The sequence below is a fragment of the Arvicanthis niloticus genome, chromosome 15 (genome assembly GCF_011762505.2).
Source record: "Arvicanthis niloticus isolate mArvNil1 chromosome 15, mArvNil1.pat.X, whole genome shotgun sequence".
Classification (NCBI taxonomy): Eukaryota; Metazoa; Chordata; class Mammalia; order Rodentia; family Muridae; genus Arvicanthis; species Arvicanthis niloticus.
The window spans coordinates 43,068,994-43,089,093 of NC_047672.1; the positions used below are offsets into that span (position 1 = coordinate 43,068,994).

At 37.8% G+C, this 20,100-nt stretch overlaps 2 protein-coding genes across 2 annotated transcripts; both read right to left on the reverse strand.

Annotated features, from left to right (window-relative positions):
- Positions 1-388: 388 nt before the first annotated feature.
- Positions 389-4,067, reverse strand: Ankrd7 (ankyrin repeat domain 7). The gene is given in 7 exon segments (XM_034518966.2): positions 389-682; positions 1,225-1,331; positions 2,158-2,198; positions 2,201-2,330; positions 2,489-2,607; positions 3,698-3,791; positions 3,793-4,067. Coding segments are annotated over 7 exon segments (777 nt in total). The 5' UTR covers positions 3,937-4,067; the 3' UTR covers positions 389-540.
- Positions 4,068-13,117: 9,050 nt separating this feature from the next.
- Positions 13,118-18,272, reverse strand: Lsm8 (LSM8 homolog, U6 small nuclear RNA associated). The gene is made up of 4 exons (XM_034518967.2): positions 18,114-18,272; positions 17,148-17,188; positions 15,424-15,551; positions 13,118-13,581 (listed from the first exon to the last, which is right to left on the reverse strand). Exons 1-4 carry the CDS (start codon positions 18,142-18,144, stop codon positions 13,491-13,493), a joined length of 291 nt encoding a protein of 96 aa, XP_034374858.1. The 5' UTR covers positions 18,145-18,272; the 3' UTR covers positions 13,118-13,490.
- Between the last annotated feature and the right edge of the window lie 1,828 nt (positions 18,273-20,100).

Consider the following 20,100-nt stretch of genomic DNA (forward strand, 5'->3'; position numbering starts at 1 on the left):
GTGTATTAGTTTGTAGCTATAGGTAATGAACTATTTCATTAGCTATACATTAAATTTCATTGTATCTTATTTTCTCATTGACTATTAGGAATCAGAATGCATGTTTATACATGGAAATCTTTTTCTTATAAGTATAATGAGAATACACTTCAGAATTCTGAAATATCAAATAGAAGTACATAGTAAAATGATAAATATTCATAACATACATTCTGTAAATTATTAAAGATAAAAATGATGAAAGGGATGATAGATCTATCATATATTCTCCAGCTTTAATAATTAAATATAAATGGTCACCAGAAGATTGTTCTGAGATATTTAACATTACCACGCCACTTTAGTGCCAAATGTCACTCATCTAACAGATAACTCTTACACTGATTCTATAAATGGAGGCGATGAAGGATCTCTGGGAATTCCGGTGTTTATGCTTATATATCCCCCTTTTATTAGCCCATAAAAGTTGTATTTTGGGAACTCATTCTGTATATCTCAAAATCATACTTCATATAGTTGTTCAAAGACCTAAAGTGTCACTTACATAGTAAAGCCATTAAATGAGGCATATTCCTCTGCTGTAAATCCATAAATATCTTTGCATGCTAGGTTCATATCTTGCTGAAGAAGAAGTTTTATAGAACTCGTTGGTTCAATAATCAGAGCAATCATGATGGCTGTTCTAGAGCAAAACAGTCACAAATTTATTCTTCTCAACTTACCACTCAAATATAGTCCCTCCACTCCAAGGAAGGGAGTCATGGAGAAAATGGAAAGAATTGGGCTGCTCTACTCAAAACTGCACAGCAATGACAGACAATAGGAAGGCACCTAAACACATGCAGTCACTGAGAAGCAGCTGATTCAGTGGTTTTCAAACTCTGCCTCCTGCTTTCAAGATGCCTCAGAATTCCATAGGAGGGACTATTGGGCACCCTAGTCCCTCTTTCCCATTAACTACAACATTGAATCTTATGCTCCTGCATAAGATTCAAAAGTCATTATACATGACGATAATAACTTAAAGGTACCCATACAATTAAGCAGCTTGATTTTACAAATTGAAAAAAAGAACATTTGAGAGATATAGGTAATTTGCCCTAAATCATACCATGTGATTAAAATATCACAGATATATAAATGAATATGTTCATATTTTCATGGTCTTATTAGTAAATTGTAGTTACATGACGTCCTACTTAGCTTTGTTTATTATGTCTTTACCTGTGGTTTTTATCTGATGCGTTTACATCTGCCCCTTTCTTTAGAAGGAATTTTACCATATTTCCATTATTTTCAGCAACAGCAAGTAGAAGTGGAGTGTAGCCATCCTGTAAATATTATTTCAAAATAGTTACTTAAATAATTTTTAGTTGCATGCTTTTAGGTTTAAGTACAGTTTTAAAAGAAACTCTTGGATATATACTTTAATTTTTAAAGGATTCTAGTACCTAAAACTATCTGACTTTAAATACCAACAAACAAATTAAGGTCAGGCTGCTACATCTTTAAAACACAAATAGTATTCGAGGCTCAATGCAAACCACGGGTGTAAAGTAACCAAGTCATGAATATCATTTATATAAGTTTGTGGACCATTATCTCAAATGTATATATAATTATATATAATTGTTTCTATAGAGTTTTACTTAATAACTTCCACAACTATGATATACACAAAATACCACTGAAATGAAGTGACAAGATGCTTTTTTAAAAATTATTTTTCAGTTATATTCACTCAAGTTCAAGGGGAGAATTAGGCTACTTTTAGCATAATAACTAATTTTTAATTCAGCTCTTTTACTATTACATAGTAATAACAACTTAAATAGATGAGGTTTATTATTTTATGTTAATACTAAATTATAAATAACTCAAACATTCTTATTCTATACGGCCACTTGAAAAATTATCACTGAGAGATATGTTTCTCTGCACAGCAGGATTAAGGTCTACAATGAAAGATCTACAATGAAATGCAAAGACTTGAAAAGAAGGAAATCATCAGATTTTCATAACCTATTCTTCTCCCAATTGAGTTTGGCAAATTCATCCTCTATTTTAAAATATATGTTTCTGCTATGTGAATTATCTGCAGTGAATACTCTATTTAGTAGCTTTCTAAAATGTGTATTTCCTTTCATAGATGCTTACCTTATTTTTGGCTTCAAGATTGGCTTTGTATTCAAGCAATTATCGGCTAATGAGATATTCTGGCCACAAACAGCATAATGAAGAGCAGTATTACTATAAACATCTCCCAGATCTGGGTCTGCACCATGGTGTAGAAGAAGTGTAGCACAACTCTCCTGTTGACACTGTACTGCCTGCCAGTGGAACCAGAATAAATGAGTGGACAACTTCCTATTTCAGATACATAAATTAACATTTATTGATACGACGTAAAGCACAAAAACCAATAAAATTTAACTAGGATAAGTGCTCAAACATGCTCCACTTAAAAAGAAGGAAAAATGGAACACACCTTAATCAATGGGGTTCTCTTTTCACTATCCTGGACATTAATTTTGCATTGATTCTCAATTAAGAGAGAGACAATATTTGTATGCCCGTTAGCACAGGCGAAATGCAAAGCTGTTCTATATTGATACAATAAAACACGAAGTTAGAAATACATCTCAGTATTTATTATAACCATGAACAAGTAGGATTAAATATAAATATATTTGTTTTATGTCTAATGAAATATATGCTAATTATAATTGATTTTAATGAATTTAAGAAGCTAACCAAATGTCTTGAAAATCAAATATCATTTTAAGGAAAATTTGACTCTACTAAATTGAAAGGAGTTTTTCTTCCTGATTTAAAAAAAACAATGGTATCTCGACTTCAGAATAGATAATAAAATAAGATACTCTAACACAATTCGGATTGCTTTCCAAAACTTAAGAAACATTTCTAACAGAAAGGGCAATGTCAAAAGCATCTCTCTCCCTATTGCATATTTCTCTGCCCACCAAGTAGTGTTGACATTTCCAGTGTTGCAAATGTATGTAACAACTATGTAAACAACTATGTGTTGTTTACGTGTTTATATAGTTGTTACATACAATTTGTTGTGTGAAATCTGTGATAAAGTAAATAAGCTGGCTACACTATTCAGGAACTCCAGGACCAGGGGATCCAGTGCCCTCTTCTGGCCTCCTCAGCAAGGACATGATGCACATAAACTCAGGCACATGTACAAATAAAAATTTTTTCAAACATGAATGTGTAACACAAAAGAAGAAAAGCAATCATTGTCTGGCCAAAGAAGTTTGTTACATTATGTAAAATTATCAAGTTTCTTTAAACAAAACTATGTTATTTTGATAGTTCCAGGTCTTAAAGACTTAGTAATTTTCTTCTTGATGATTGCCTTTCCTCACACACATACACATGCATGTGGGGCACAACGCATGCCAAGAAGCAAAAGAGCAAAAGTAAAAGAGAAAATAGTGAGCAACGGCGATCAAAGGGGAGGAGAAGGGTTCAATACCCAAGCAAACATTCTCAAGTTAAAAAGCCAAAACTTATGTGTGACCCTATGTGAAAGGCAGTGATTCTGTTCAGAAAAACTCAGAATGGCATCCAGTGTTATGCAGCCCTGACATGCTTTCTCTATGGTTGGAATAGCCAGCTGCCCTAGCTTGTCCTCCCCAACTCCCCTCTACATCCTAGGTTCTGGTCACCTGTTTGTCCCGCAGATCCACATCGTTTTTCTTGCGCTCAAGGTAATCCAACAGCTTCTGCACATTTCCAACTGAAGCAGCTTTATGAAGTTTTCTTTAAGTGGTTATCTCCGAGGCGATATCCCCCACCTGTGGACAGGTTGGGCGAGGTACTGGCCATGCTGATGGACAGTTCTGAGGAGTGGCTGTGAGAATCATCTGTCTTCCTCTTTCCGCTGAAGGGGAAGAACTTCTTCATGGTAAGAAGCTCTCTAATTAAGACATCCCTGGGAATCCTAACCAACAGCCCAGGTCCTCTGCCGCAAGCACCTCGTTCACAACTGCCTTTAGATCTGACCAAATCCGGAGTTGTGTGTAGGCAAGAATCTTTGCTTGGCTATAGACAAGGACCAAAGCAGCTACATCTGTTGCCTAGAAACTGTGAAGGGCTTCTACTGAGCAGCTGCAGTCTTGATTGAGATCCAGTTAGAGGAACTGGATTTCATATGTGATTGATTTTGGTTTTATGGCCACATACACAATATTAAGTCTTGAGCCTTGAAGAGAAACTTATTAACGAATAGTCCATTTTCCTTCAAGGATGGATTGAATAGCTTATAATTCAACCAACTGAGATTGGGATGAAGAAAGTGGATCTCTGCCAGTGATGTTGTCTCCATTTGCATGGTCACGTGCTATAGCTTGTCTTTAACAATAACTAGCATCTCTGGGTGATCTCAATTTCAAGCACACTTTGTAAATACGCCCCTCATGCACCACCTTACCTAGTCTAGTCACAAAATTAAAAGTCCTATGATAATTGAGGTCACTGTATCTAAGGCTCATTAATTCTATCACTTTTCCCTTGTCCACCTTTCCCTGTGTCCTCGGTGTTCTACTTAATGAGACTGAATTTCCTTCGTTAAAATCCATTCCATGTAAATGTGGTCAGTAAATGTGCCTCCTCAGCTTATGTTCCTAAATGTAAGCTCTAGTAAACTCTAAACTGTTTTTTCTGCTCTGAGACCCTGAAGGTGACCAAAGGGAAAACTCACCACCATGCTGTCGGTTTTCACTTTCAGTTCAAGTATATGACCTTTAAGAAGACTGTTACTCTGTCCATCAACACTTAACTATCTCCCTGGCCCAACTGTTGTCGCTTTTCCCTCCACTGTTTCGTTGTTTCTCTCCAACGCTAATGGCTTTGCTTTCTAATTGTTTGAGAATGACAGTACAGAAATTCTACACCAGTCAAATAAGCCTACCTATTTACCTGCCTCTTACCAAAACAAAAACAAACAAAAACCATCTTACCATCTTTTTCATGTAGATTATATGTCCATATTCCTATCAAAAGCCAGTATCATTCTTATGTGCCGAAGACACTATAGTCTACCTGAAAATATTGCTTAAGTAAGATCTCCCCTGCTTTCCTTATGTGTCTTACAAGTTTCCTTCTCTGATCACTAATTCTGATTAATATAAATACATTCTAGGATATGTCCCATCAAAAAACAAAACAGACTTTTGGCTACTTTATGGATTCCCCTTTTCTACCACCCTACACTTTATCCCTTTCCAACCCCACAACACTAGGCAGGGAAGTAAGAAGGTTAGAAAAGAAAGGTGGTGTCAACATCATTAGACTACTTCCTGATGATTAAGGGTATCAAGTTCCTTCAGACAAACCAATTTCTTCTACTTGATAAGCAGCAGCAACAGCAAGAGCAACAACAGTATCTGCCACCACTCTTGGAGATCTGGACTTTATACACCCGATCCAGAGTTCCCAGAATTCCAAACGTAAACTATCTTTAACTTTCAAAATCACACCCCTGTCAGAGCATGAGATAAATCATACACGCTGTGGACAATCTGAGGCAGCCTCACATTAAAATAAAAACATAGCATTTCTGTGTTTTTTAAAGAAACCAAAATCCCCACTACACTTAGATCCAAGTTTCTTAAGGCAAAGATTAGTCTAATGCACACTACAGGAAAAACCATGTTTACACTGTAAATGTGAAGCTGTAGAGTAGTGTCCAGCTGGACGTGGTAGCATAAGCTTATAATTCTAAGATTCAAGAAAGAGGCAGGAGGGTTTTGCAAGCTCAGGGAACAGCCTCGACTACAGAATGAGACCTTGTCAACCTTCCTCCCCACCACCAGCAAAAAACAAAACCAAAGTCAAGACCAAACAGTCTTCACTACAATAACCTAAATTGTTTTGAGAGAATTGAAAGATGAAGTGCACTGGGATTCTGAGTCCATGCCTCTCTCCCAATCTTTCCCCTAATCTTTATTGACTTTCATTTCCTCACCTAGATGTTTTGCCTGTCATTTAACATCCATCCTTCTCACATGATGCTCTTTGTAAGGCTACTCCTCTCATGTTCATAGGAAATGCATTATTTATCAAACTATAAAACCATGTGCCAGGTCAGAGATACAGATACTTTTCAGTTTTGTTTTTCTAGGTATGACTCCCAAGAGATGACCCCACCCAGGCCAGGAACTTCTTGTCCATCGTGTCAGTGTAACCCCTTGATCCCATAAGCAATCTGCTTTCCCCGAGCCTTGCAAGATGAAAATTTGAGACAGTGCGGTCTCCTTTATTTTCTGTGGAACAGGGATGGCTTGCATACACTGGTATCCTTCCCCTAACTCCTGTCTACCAGGTTTTCAGAACAGCAGCTAAAAGTATAAACCTCATATTCCAGTTTTAAAAAGAAAAAACTTTTTGTTTTGTTCTAAGTTGCTAGCTCTCAGTCTTAGAGTTATACAAAGCTCAGTGTCTCAGTGTCTAGCAACTAATGCCTCTTGTTCCTGAACAATTTACTACAAGCTAATAATTGTCCTTTCTTAACAGCTTCAAAGGATAGACCCATGATTCCAAAATATAATCCATATTCTCTAGGCTTACATACATAGTTTTAAAAGACTATGCTTCCAGCTCTGTCATGTCTGAAGCTATATCAGCTAATAGTTTTAACTCCTGCTGAAGCTTTATAAAACCATTTGCCACTGGTTACAGATTTTATTTCATGCCACTAAGCTGGTGTCTTGTCCACACAGTTACTCTTTTGAATCTTCCAAACAAAACCAACTTCCTTCTCTCAGGGTGAAGCACAAATTTTGTCCTAGTACATTTCCCTTCTTCCTTCACAGTTTTATTTGGACAGTTAGCTGGCATGTTCAGGACAACCCTGAGGTTCAGTGATACATGAGGATTCAGAGACTCAGCAACATGGCTGTCATGGTTATAGGTTATTTATAGTAAAAAAGTACATAAGGTGAAATTAAAGAGAAACCAGATTGCTTCCTGTGTGGCTGCACATACCACCTAGTTCTCTGGACAACAATGTCTGACATCATGTCCAAAAGTCCACTGGAGCAACTCAGTTGAGCTTTGCTGTTTGGGGGTAATCAGGCATAGACCTATGAATATATGCAGCTCCTAATTGGCTAGCCTTGGCTACTGAAGCTCAGTGTATTCAGCATGTCCATGGCTATATGCATATGCACATTCACCAGCTAAGCTTTTAAAAAACTGACAAGTTTTCTGTCCTATATATTATTATATAACCACATCTTGCCCATCCATGTTTCCCTGTGTACCAACTCAAAAAATTTATTAAACATTTATACTAGTCACTATCTTTAAGAAGCCATCTAAGCCCACTGATTTTCACAGGGTCCTTCATGGCTTCACACATCCCTACACACAGAAGCATTTACATATTTGCCATGCATTTTGTGTATTGCCTACAATTCCCTCCTGACTAGGCCTGTCACCTCTCTGACAGTGATCATATAAACTCAGGGAATAAAAGTTTGTGGATACAATGTTCAGTTTTACCTATAATCTTTAATGTAAGCTTTCATTTCCCTAGTTACCTCTCCATCTCCATAAGGTAGTTTCAGGATACAAAATCAACAACGCAAGTGCTTTCCCACTCTTCCGTTCAGACTGGCACATTCACATCTCCACACTAACAAAATCTGACTTACCACTCTAACCATTCCTTCAGCTTCTGGTGGTTTTCGCCATATTTGCTCTTCCTGTTTGGTTTTCATTTTGGTAATCAAAGCAACTTTACAATGCACAAGAGTATACTTCACTTGCCAAAGCCCTGCCATCTTACCAGCATGTAATTCTCCTGAAATTTTCATAATTTTGAATTTTTGTGGGTCAAATTAAATTTCTTATGAGTATACCATTATTAGGCTAAAGCTATTATTAGGACTGATTTTAAGCATTTATGGATCGTCACAACTTAAGAGGGCAGGTGGGTCTCTTATTCTCTCTGGTCCAAAGCATAAAATTATAGGCTGCCATTGCAAACTGTGCCACACCCAGAGCATGCATTTATAGCATTCAACCTGGCCTGACACACTAAGTAAGAATCCTTTTTGAAAAATCATCCCTCTTATTTGTCCTAAGTTCAGTGTCCCTGGTCCTTTTCTTCATTAGCCAGAACTGGAGGAGATAGGTGCTTTTTTAAAATAAAATTTAAAAGCATTTAACATTTTATTAGTAATTTTATTTGATGACAATTGTACACAGGTATGCAGTGCTCGGATTACTATAATGCTTCCCTTATCCCCTCCTACTCCCTAACCAGTCTACACCCCTCCGCTCTTTCTGCTGGTCCCTTTCCTGTGCTTACCTCTTAGGGTTTGGTTTCGTGATGAAATTTAACCCACAGGTTGGCCTCAAATTTGTAACCGTCCTGTTTTAGCCACCCAAATGACAAAATTACAGGCATGCTAAGGCTCCATAAATGGCTTAGAAATTCTTAGTTCTTGTCAACAAACGAAGCTTAGTGTTGGGACTGGGTTTCATCCAATTGAGTTTTGGCCAAAGGGACCCATGGAAAATCCTACACAATCCAGGCTATTGCCAAGATAGTAGGTTGCTCTCCACAAAATGACAAGGCCCCATTGCTAAAACATGCTATCACAACTCATTGAACATGGAGAGGTTGAGCTGGTGCCTACATATAATCTTCATCCCATTTTGTAGTGTCTTTGACAATGCACCCTGCAAGCTAACAAAGAGTTATGCAAACACCAATGCAACCACAAAACTTTTGATCTCTGTATAATCTGTCCTGCCTGCAAAGTATGCCAGGGCAACAATGCCACATACCTTGTGGAAGTAAACAACCAATGTTTGATTGACAGAAGGCTTCACTCCATGCTACAAAACCCAGACCCAATACTGCTGGGGTAATCAAGAACCAGACAAGATATGAAAGCTCAGAGTCTAGAGCCCTAGGGTAAAAGCAAATACTACTGTTCAAAACAAACAAACAAACAAAACAAAGTAACAATGTCATGATTCCTAGTAATATTCTGCTATAGTCCTAGATCATGCCTTACTCAGCCATCACCAGAACAGCTTCTTCTTGCAGCAGATGAGAACAAATGCAAAAAACATACAGCCAGATATTATTCAGAGAGAGGGGTGGGAGGGAGAGAGGAAGAAAGGAAGAGCTGGAGAAAGAGGGAGGGTGAAAGAAGGTGGGGCACATAGCTTTAAACAAGATGTTCCCATCAAACAACTCCCTCAGAGCTCAGTGAACCTCATGGAAGGGGAAGCAGGAGTAGGGGAGACAGTGGGGATGGGGGGATACTAGAAAAAGCCCTTTAAAACAACCGAGCAAAGCTGGTATGACTTTAGGGAGACTGAAACAGCAATCACAGGGCCTATAAGTCCTGTACCAGGTTCTCTGTATACATGTACTTTCCAGTTCACTATTTTTATGGGACTCCTTCACTGTGTGAAGCAGTGGGTCTCTGATTCTTGTGCCTTCTTTGGAGGCTCTTTTTATTTTTTATTTTATTTATTTATTTATTTGTTGGCTTGCTTTGTCCAACTTGGATGTGGCGGGTTTTGTTTTGTCTTATGATATTTTGTTACGGCTTTTGTTGATATCTCTTAGAAACCTGGTTTTCTCTAATGAGAGACAGAAACGGGAGTAGATCTGAATGGAAGAAGCAGTTGGCAGGATCTGGGAGGCATGGAGGGGAAGCTGTATTCACATTATATTGTATGAGAAAAAATGTTTAATAAAAAGAGGGGGAAGAACCACTTGGAAGAGAGGGCTTCTTTTGCACATGAAACATGTTATTAGTGTTGTTTCTGAAAGAAATAAAACAAAGAATATTAAAAAAAAAAAGAATGTTTACCATTTACTATTACCCTAATGAGAACAGAGAAATTATATCATATAAAGAATACTGAAGTAGGAAAACAGAGTGGATTTTTAGAACAACCAACAAAAGAACAACTTAAGTATATGAAAAATACAGAAAATACAGAAAGGCCTAAAATGTTAGTTTTTTAAATGTTTACTGTGAAACCTTTCCATCTTTGGAAGATGTCTTGAAGACAACTCATATCCTCAAATTCTCAACTCCTCCTTCCCCCAAATGCTGCTGGTTGGTAGCAGATGGTTAGTTAGCAACGTAGGAAACGCAGCTGGTGAATTCTATTTTGCATCCATCCTTAACAGTATGCAACCTACAGATAGCAATTTTCCTGAATAACAGAAATGGGAAAAATGATCAAACTAAATTATATCTATTTAAAAAGATGATTGTAGTAGCTTTAAATGTATGCAGCTTCGTACATTATATCCTGACACTAGAACAATTTAGTGAACTTACTCAATCTTTGCATCAAAATGATTTGGAGGAGGGACCACAAAAGAGGAACTTCACCATGGATCAACGTGTTTATTTTGTTCCCTGGCTTAGAGGCAGCTTTCAGCATTTACTATCAACTTGCCAAGTGTCCCTGACAACACTCTCATATTTAAGTATAGTGACATTTAACACACACACACACACACACACACACAAAATTGGTCACTACGAGGCAGTGTCACAAACAGCAACTAAGCCCTTACAGGACTCCCACTACAAGCAGAAATAATAATAGCCAATAGCATTTGCCAAATGTGAGAAGCAGAATGAGGTATTTCACAATTAAAAGAATGCTTACCTGGTCAGAAGAGAACACTGTGTAAAACTGGATGGAACTAGCTTCTAGTCTCACATGGAAACACTATGCCATTTTCTCTCATTTGCCCAAGAATTAAGACAGAACATACTATGTTCTTAAAACGCGTCAAATCAATAAAACGGAACCATAAAGACTCAAGTGCCTGGTTCGTTTTAAGAATTATTCCTACTTGTTCCATTATAGATGCCATAAATCAAGACCAATAAGCACAACTCAAAAACATGTTTTTACAGTGCCTCAGGTAGCTTTGATGAGGTCTGGAGGACTGCCACTGTCTACAAAATCCTAGATAAATTATATAAGATCATTACTGGAAGCATCCAGCATTACACCTGCAAAACAATGTGCAAACAATGCTACTAAATTGAGAAGACAAAGGCCCACCAAACACCACACAGCAAACAAAGACTGCTTTATAACTTTGCCTAGGCAGATTCACATGGCATTACAAAGGGCTATATCCTTATCCACTTAACCAGTTCTTTCAGTGTGAGAATGTTCACATGGTTATCCTGGTTATCCTATACTGAAATTAAACCTTTTTACTCCTTACGTATTCTCATTGTTGGCTTTAAATTTTGAGAATGATCTAAACGTACTGATTATAGAAAAGGCTGTCTAAAAATTAAGTACTGATAAAAAATTATCTTTAGTGTTTATGGTTCCATCATTTGTTCTACTTTTACACCCAAACCGCCACCATGAAGCCATTTAACAAAGTGATTTAACCTAAAAGTGATGTTGTCTTGAATAATTTAATGGTACTTTTTCAACTACAAAGAAAAAAGCCTTTTCCCTCAATTTATGTAGCCCTCTTTTGCCCCTTCAAGTAACTTTATGAAAATAGCTTGCCCATAAATATTTTTAACTCATTTTCAGTAAACTGGTTTTTAATTATGCCTTGTGTCTGAATCACAGAAGACTTGAAAGTTGTAACTGACTTGAGGCTTTATAAATAATACTGACTACAGAATAAACTTCATTAAGAAATATATAAACCTTGACACCACAGAGAAACTAATGTCTCCCATAACAGTTTTTTTTTGTAAGAGCAAATCCAGTCTGAAGTGGATGTGAGCACACAAAGAGCCATGGACATCTAGGAAGAGTCAGAAAACAGCATTTGGTCGTTTATCATTCAGTTCTTTCAAAAAAGCATTTTGAATGTTTCATTCAATCTCAGTCAGAAAACAGTATGATAAATAGTTTTGAGAAAAGATGCATGGACTTAATTTGTACCCGTAGAATAAAAATTTTGAGGAAGTAAATTAAACGATCTGGTTTAATTTTTGGAATCAGTTTAGTATGTAAAGTACTATGTATTATTCAAAACACCTCTGGCTTTCAGTTCCTAAACTCATTGGCTTTACCCATTTTGCATCACAATCATTTTATTACTGATTACAGGTTGAAAAGTGTCATGATGTCAAGCCTGTAACTTACATTACTTTCCACCCCTTCCTCACAAGGCTTGTTTTTACTTAACCAAAATGACTACATTAGAGTTCTGGATGTTGAAATGTTCGACAAAGTTGGTTCTAAACCCTAAAGACAGTCTTTTCTATACGCCTTTCTCAGAACTTACAAACTGTACGTCATCATTCACTTCTGAACTGATATTAGGTTAATTCATAAAATTATGGCATTCAGGCCAAATAGAGCCTGCCTGCTTTGTAAATGAAGTTCTACTAGGAAGATAGCCAAGACTACACACTTATGAATTATCTGTGGTTGCTTAGGCAAGCAACTGTTATAGATAGTCTTTAAAACCTAAAATTTTTACAAGTTGCATCTTTACAGAAAATTTTGTACTTTCACTTAAAAAATGAGAAATACTAAAAACACAGATTTTATTTTAATTACAAGAATGTCTACATTTCTCTATTCTATCACTAAGATACTCACCTATTTTGGCCCACACATTAATCTGATGAGTTCTATGAATGCTTAAAATATTTAAATATGACTTACAACACTGTTTCTATGATTTTTTTTGAAAAGCTTATCAAAGTAGCCCTCATGGTCTAAGCAACAAGAGAGGCAGCAGAGAGCATTGCTTCTGATTTAACTAATTTCCCATATTAAACAAAAGCTCTTTTAATACAGACACTCCCCATTCTTTTTTTATAGTACAATGGTTTTTAAGATAGAGAATCTGATTTCAGATACCAAATCTTGCGACTTTATTGGGCATCTAAAGATTTATCCACAAACTCCTGATCATTCCTACTTTCATATTAACTTTTGTTACTCAACCAAATTTTTTATACACATCTCTTAGACCTAAGGAACAATTTTTTCAACTACCGGAGAACTGTAGTACATTGGGACGAAGTCTATGACACAGTTACCTGTAGAAGACAATTTACTATCTGGTAATTTTCTTAAAAAATAAAAAAAAATAGAAAACCACAAAAGGCAGTGTGTCCTTTATTACTATTATTTGCATGTATAAGTTACAATAATAGCCTAAGTTCTCTTTACAGCCAATTTCCCATAAATATTAAATTACCAAAAGTAATGGTATTTTCTAAGTTTTCAAAATGATCCTTAGATTTTTTGTATCTTTTGGTAGAAAAATAAACCATGCAACCACATTTATTATTAATTTAGGCAATGTATCCCAATAAAAATGTAGAAATATTTAAATTACATATTACAGAGTACCAACATGAAGTCAAAAATCCACAATTACAGAGTCATAAAAAAATCTAAACATCATTCTCAGACTAAGACGTTTCTGTACAGGATTTACAGACATCTCGCTACACACTGAGTTTTCAGTGTGCTACGGAGTTCAGAGGTTCTGCTCGGATGTTCCCCAAGTCAAGTGCAGAATCCGTCTCTTCATCTATTTCCCCAATGACTGCTCTGTTATTAGTATGGGAGAAAAGACAAAGTTAAATACATTTCTATAATAATCTTACATACATTTCTAAAGTCTCATTACCTACCGCATCTTGTTTCATTTTTCTGAAACATATGGAACTTAGAAGGTGCCATAAAAACACAAGGTGGGACGCAAAAGCCATTTCATCACTAAGCGAATTACTCGTAAGTCATGGGACTCAAGAAACAATGTGAAGGCACTACAGGAACCTACGTAACTGTCAAGTGTCTGAACATCAGCTCTTTGGAAAGCTGACAGCTCATCTGCAGCATTTACATAACGAACAGAACCCCCATGTGATGGGGGGCTAATTGTAAGCTCCTACCAGACTCTAATCCACTTACTTGCAAAAACTCTTAAAACCCTTAAGTCTGTTTTCATGGGCTCCTAAAAGCAGGTTCTAGTCCCAGTAGGTTTAGGTAAATGTTCACCTCTGGTTTCTTTTCCATAGACACGAGAGGCATAGTACTAATCCAACAGTCCACACACTCTCAGTGTTTCACCAGTACTGCCGTGGTCAGGGGACCTGGCCCTCTGCTCTGGATCAACCTTTATAACTCACCTTATAATCTAACCAAAAAGTAATTTCTGGAGACCATTTTATAAGCACAATTTTAATCAAGGCTCAATTGATCATGTTTACCTAAATACAGTTTTCAGATAAAGTTAAGTGACTAGAGCATGTGTTCATTTCAAAATAAGCTCACAGTATTCATTAACAAATTAAACTTTAGCGTATCCACAAAGTAAATTCAGTATCCCTTCACCTACATCTTACACAGCCCTTCAAACCTCCTAGTTAATAATATCTTTTGCTGTCCTCTAGTCATATTTTGACTCTTCATAGTATTCTAAAAACATAAATATAATTAAATTTAGATTTTAGCCACGGAAGATGGATTACATGTATAATCTTAAACTTGGGAAGCTAAAGGGGAATGAAGTAAATCTGGGCTAGGTAGCAAGTTCCAGGTCAGCCTTGTTATAGTCACAAACAAAAACAAAAAATAGAACAAAACAAAACCCAAAACCAACCAAACAAACAAAATAACCCCAAAATCAAAATTGAAATTAGTTCTTTGGTCACCAGCCACTTTTCAAACACACCATAGCTACACAATACAAGTAGCTGTAACAGTGACAAATGTTGAGACGTGAGGCTTCCCATCATCAGAAAAAGTTACTTTGACCAGCACTGCTCAAAATCTCACACTACACTGTCAGTGTCCTAAATTCAACAAGAGAACTGGTGTTTCATGGGACACAATTTAAGTATATCCACTTCTCAAACGAGTAACCGCTAAATGAGCAAGAGTTATTTTTAAAAACTCAAATGGGAGATTTTTTAAAAGAGATTTTCCAAAATGTTAAGAAGCTTCTTTAAGGAAGAATTTGATACAAAGCAAGGCCCTTTCTGGACGTATCTAGGTACACACACTGGTGGTTTAGGCTACTCAGAGGCTGTGGTAGCAGTTCAAGTTCAAGGTCAGTCTGGGCAACTTAGGAAGGCCTAGCAAGATGTAAAGAGAGAGAACACAGCTCAGTAGTAGACTGCCTGCTCTCCATGTACAAGAGTCTAGATTCAAATGAGTAAATACACATGAAATCTCAGTACGTAAATGTTTGGTTTGTGAATTCACTTTATTTGACTCCTGAGGCATCAACATAAAATGTTTAGAATTATATATAAGGTAAGCTGTATGTACAAAACAAGTGCACAATTCTATTATACATATGGCATCACATTTGTTGGAGCAACTCTTGCTTCCATAAAGCAGGCATACCAGTAGTGGAAATGTGCTCAAAATGACTTGATTACTTACACGTTATCGCCTCTCACAATGTATAGCCCCAACACCACTTGTTCTACTCCCTGTGACGAGCTGAACACCCGTTCATGGCTTTCATCCAAAATCAAGTTAATGGTCTGGTCAAAACCTTTCAGTGTTCCCTAAAACAAGAGGGGGGGGGGGAGGGAGGGACATGCAGCACCATTATTCTTTAGAACTAGCACTTAAGAATGAACTAAAATAGGACAGACTTAAGGGGAAAGGATTTGTTTTTTTAAAGTTAATAATAAGGGAACCACAAACCATCAATACAAAAGATCACTATATATTACTTCTTAGGGAAAGGTCATGTGCTAAAGAAACACACTACATGAATCACTTCCACTTTCCTTCATTTTTGAAGACAGTATTTTGGTTTTGCCCAAAAACTATTTACTATACTAGTTAGTAAATGGTGGTTATCACATACCCCCAGAAAAGTCCTCTCACCTTCATTTTATATACAAATATCTTATCAGAGAACTTTGTGATAAAGATAAAACTAATCAATGGCAATGCTTTTGTTCAGCTTTTCTTCTATAAACCTTTTGTAACAGAAACAAGAAATTTAAAACACGAGGCTTTAAAAATCAGCAATTTACAAACTATCCTGAACAGTAACAGACTTCTTAATCGCCCAGTTTACAAATTTATAGACTATGAACTGACCACCACTACAACATCAACAACAAACTACAAACAAAAAAACTTATGTATTTATTTCCTTTATTAAGAACAAGCAAAGGAAGTCACCTTGGTTTTGGAATAAAACACCATTTATGGCACTATATAGTTCTGTCACTTGTTATACTGACTCTGGGAAAGTAACTCATTTTTTCTATGCTTGATTCCTAATAACAATGTAAGTGGTAATTCTTTACAAGGCTGTATGTCAGACTAAATGACACACAAATCCTTTGCACATGATATACCTTTAGTCTATGTCACTTTGACTGGCATTGCTCATGAAAGAGAATAAAAGAATTAATAAGAAAATTAAGGAGCTGAAGAGATGGCTCAGTGGTTAAGAGTACATACTGATCTCCAAAGTCCTTCCTAGCACCCACACATTGTGGCTCAGGACTGCCTACAACTCCAGTTCTTCTGGCCTCCTTGTGTACCCACACACATATAACAGACACTTGCACAAACATACACAACAACCACGAGCAAAAATAAATCTTTAAGAAAAAAAAAATCACAGAGTGGGATAACATGGGATTAAGTTACAGTCATACAGGAAATATTTCAATCAGAAATAGTAGATCAGGTGATGGTCCCAAAGACTGTGCCACTAGTGAAGTCATAGCTAACTTAGGTTTCCAAAACCATTCATTATTTTTGTAAAAACAATGAAATCACTGAAGACCCATTTCTCAGATTGAATCTCCTCATCCATAAGCAACCTATTAGGTCACCCACATAATATGTAAATCGTTAAAGTTCTCTATGTTAAAACAAACAAAATGGGATAGAAGGAAGAGATGCAAGAAGAAAACACATCAGCTTATCACACAGCTCTGTAGTTCAGATCAGAGGCTTTCCAGGTTGACTAGAGAAGTTGTACAGGCAACCAAGAGATGAAGTTAAATAGCTGAAGCATAAGAACACTGGAACACAGGCATGCTGTGGTGCCGTCTGACCATTAGGCCAAAAACCTTACCTCAAATTTACAATCAATAAGCCTCAAGAAAGAGGAAAAGGAAAATGTCACTCACCACAATCATTCTCCCATCAGAAGTAATAACAGCAACAGTTCCTGAGAACCGAGTCAAGGAAAGTATTTCTTAAAGAATACAAACTGAAAACTTTCAGCCTGGAAAGGAAATGGTTCCAATTACTTAAAAAAAGAAAAAAAGAGACAGAATTAGGATTCAACACTGCCACTGCTCCTGAGGAAGAAAACTGAAGTTTTTAAACTTGTTTCAACTGTACCTTGAAATCAGCTGGGTATAGTATGTGACCATTTGACCCTGGCTTAAACAGCAAGGTTTACAAACTCTGCCACTGAGCAAGTTAGACTCATTTCTTAACCTTGAGAGTAAAAACTGGATGAGTGCTAACCAATGTTGGATCACTTTATACTCGGTAAGACCCTTCTCATCCAAGACCCTGTCATAATTAATGCCATCAAGTACCAATAATTTTTGCATCATTCAAAGCTCTCTGTATTTAACTATGGTTCCCTCTTTGAACATATGTTCAGTGCAATGTTTTTTGCCCTGACTTTAGAACAGCAATTCTAACCTAAAATCCCATCTGGGCTTTTAAAAGCTACTTGCCACTCGCTAAGCACCGTCACAATAAGATTTGTTTTTTATTCTATCGCATTGGACTTTTCAAGCGGAGGTATGGGACCCGAAATCCAAATCTGAGAAGCATCTGTTTATGGTATCCCCCGAACAGACAGCAAGACTGTTTGAGGATGTACAAACTGGAAGTCCTTGGGAAACAGTTCATCTTATTCCCAATGTTGGAACATACACAATCAAAGGCCATGTGCAGGAAAGTTCTAACTACTCAGAGATCCGTGCTGTGGGTGGAAAAAATAAGCCCCGGGTCCATCCGGGAACTCTCTCCACGAATCCCGACCCCCGGGTCCTCCGCCCACCGCCCATCACTCCGGCCTCCCGTGCTCCCTCCCGCCCCCGCCTGAGCCGTCGCAGCAGCCAGCCCGAGGATACGGTTGATGTAGTTCTCCAAGGCAGACGTCATGCTGCTGGGCCCGGAGGTTCCGGGAATCTAAGAGGAATCGGCAACAAGGAGAGAAAACACCGCCCGCCAGAACCACGTCCAGGTTCGCGCCCGCTCGCGAACGCAAATATCGCGAGATTCTGAGGACTCAGCCGCGACGAATCGGTAAGGGAAAGGAGCGGGCCGAACAGGAAGCGGGGCGGGGCTGGCTAGTGGGCATGCGCAGTGTGTTTCCCCGGGTGGCGATCGGAAGGGGAGAGAAGGCGGGGCCGGCAGAAGTATGGAGTTGTCACAGGTGGGCTGGATGGAGACCCGTGGGCTCTAACGGACGGGAAGGCACTGTGGTAGTTACTAAAGGTAGTGTGGGAAGACACTTTCTGCCGGAAGACACGCGAGATGAAGATGTTAAGATTGGCTAGTGAAGGAGAGACTGTTCTCATAGGCCACTAGATGCAGGGTGGGCTTAGCTCTAGATTTCTCTCGCTTGAGCCAAAACGTTTTAAAAAGGCAAGTAGCCCAGTACAAAGGGAGGGTATTGTAGCTCCATGATGTGCGCTTACAACTGTATAAACAATGTGTGTGTGTTCTGTACTTGGCTCTTCAAGTGTCCAAAACGAGCTTTAAAAAAACCAAACCCAAATTGCTGAGGGTGCATGAGCCTCCCTTAAGAAATAGACGGCCACCTTCCATCGGTTTCTCAAGACCTAGATTTCCTCAGGGTGAAATCCAATAAATAAAGGCTGCAGTGCCACTGTGAAGGAACTAATTGGAGAAAAGTGTAAGCTAAGCACCAGGCTTGACTCTTAAATCTGCCTCTGATCATTGATGTCACTATTTTATGTCACGTGACTTAGCCCCTTCTGGACCTGAGTTTACTTAGATCCTGCCACATCTCTATTATTTTTGGTAAAAGTAGAACTAACACCTCCCTCTCCCTCTCTCCCTCTCCCTCTCCCTCTCCCTCTCCCCCTGTCAACGGAGGGGGGGGGGCCTTGTGCACTCTATGCAAGTGTTCAAAAGTCCCCATATCCATGAGAAAGTTAGACACCACGAACCTCTCCCAACCCCCTCCCATTCTACAGTGTTTAATTTATTTAGAGGTACTTTCACTTCAAAACTGGATGTTAGGAATCTGCACACCTAATAATGGAATATTTCGTTTGTTGTGCTGGGTTTTAAAATCTTGCTTAGCTTAAAAATTATGACTTTGAAATGATTGAACTTTCTGTACTTTGGTTTAAGTTAGAGAAAGTGACCATAATGACATCATCAACCTGTTGAGGAACTAAAAGAATTCCTTTAAAGCTAGCTGTACAAATTATACCTACTATCATTCAAGAAAGTAGACTGCATCCTAAAAATAAAATAAAAATTGTCTTGTCACCCCAAAGCTTATTCTAACAGTTTGTGTATTGTCATATTTTCTAACGGGGCAAGAAGAATGGCACACATGCTTTAAAGAAAGGTGAGATAGGATGTGTACAAGTATTGGAAAACTTTTTTTAAAGATACGATTTCACTTAGGGCTTGAGGAACAAGTAAATACACTTCAGGGGAAATGGACTGGAACTGAAGCTAATCTATCACGAGACTCGGTATGAGTTCCTGATTCATTGCAGTAATAGGAAGGATAGAAAAAAGAAGTGTGGTTAGGAGACTAACCTAAGGAAATGGTATGTATGACAGTTTATGGGTGGTATGGTAATAGCAGTTGATGAAGCAGAAGGATAGAAACAGTAAGAGATAGGACTGTTAATGTAACCTAACCAGTTCAACTATAGAAATGTGTTAGTCAACAGTATATAAACAATAGTTTTAAATTTTATTATTAGTGTATATGGTGTGTGTGTGTATGTGTGTCTGTGTCTGTGTCTGTGTGTTCCTATATGATTAGGCCGTGGTACAGATCTGGAAGTCACAAGCCAACCTTCAGAAGTCAGTTCTCCCTTTTCACTCAAGGACCCCAGGAATCAAACT

Bases quoted from the DNA above. Each gene is read 5' to 3' on its own strand.
- Lsm8 (XM_034518967.2), bottom strand. From the start codon at position 18,144: ATGACGTCTGCCTTGGAGAACTACATCAACC. The intron at 17,189-18,113 runs GTATCCTCGGGC...CTCGGTTCTCAG, and splicing joins CTTGGAGAACTACATCAACC to GAACTGTTGCTGTTATTACT. The intron at 15,552-17,147 runs GTGAGTGACATT...CTCTTGTTTTAG, and splicing joins CTGATGGGAGAATGATTGTG to GGAACACTGAAAGGTTTTGA.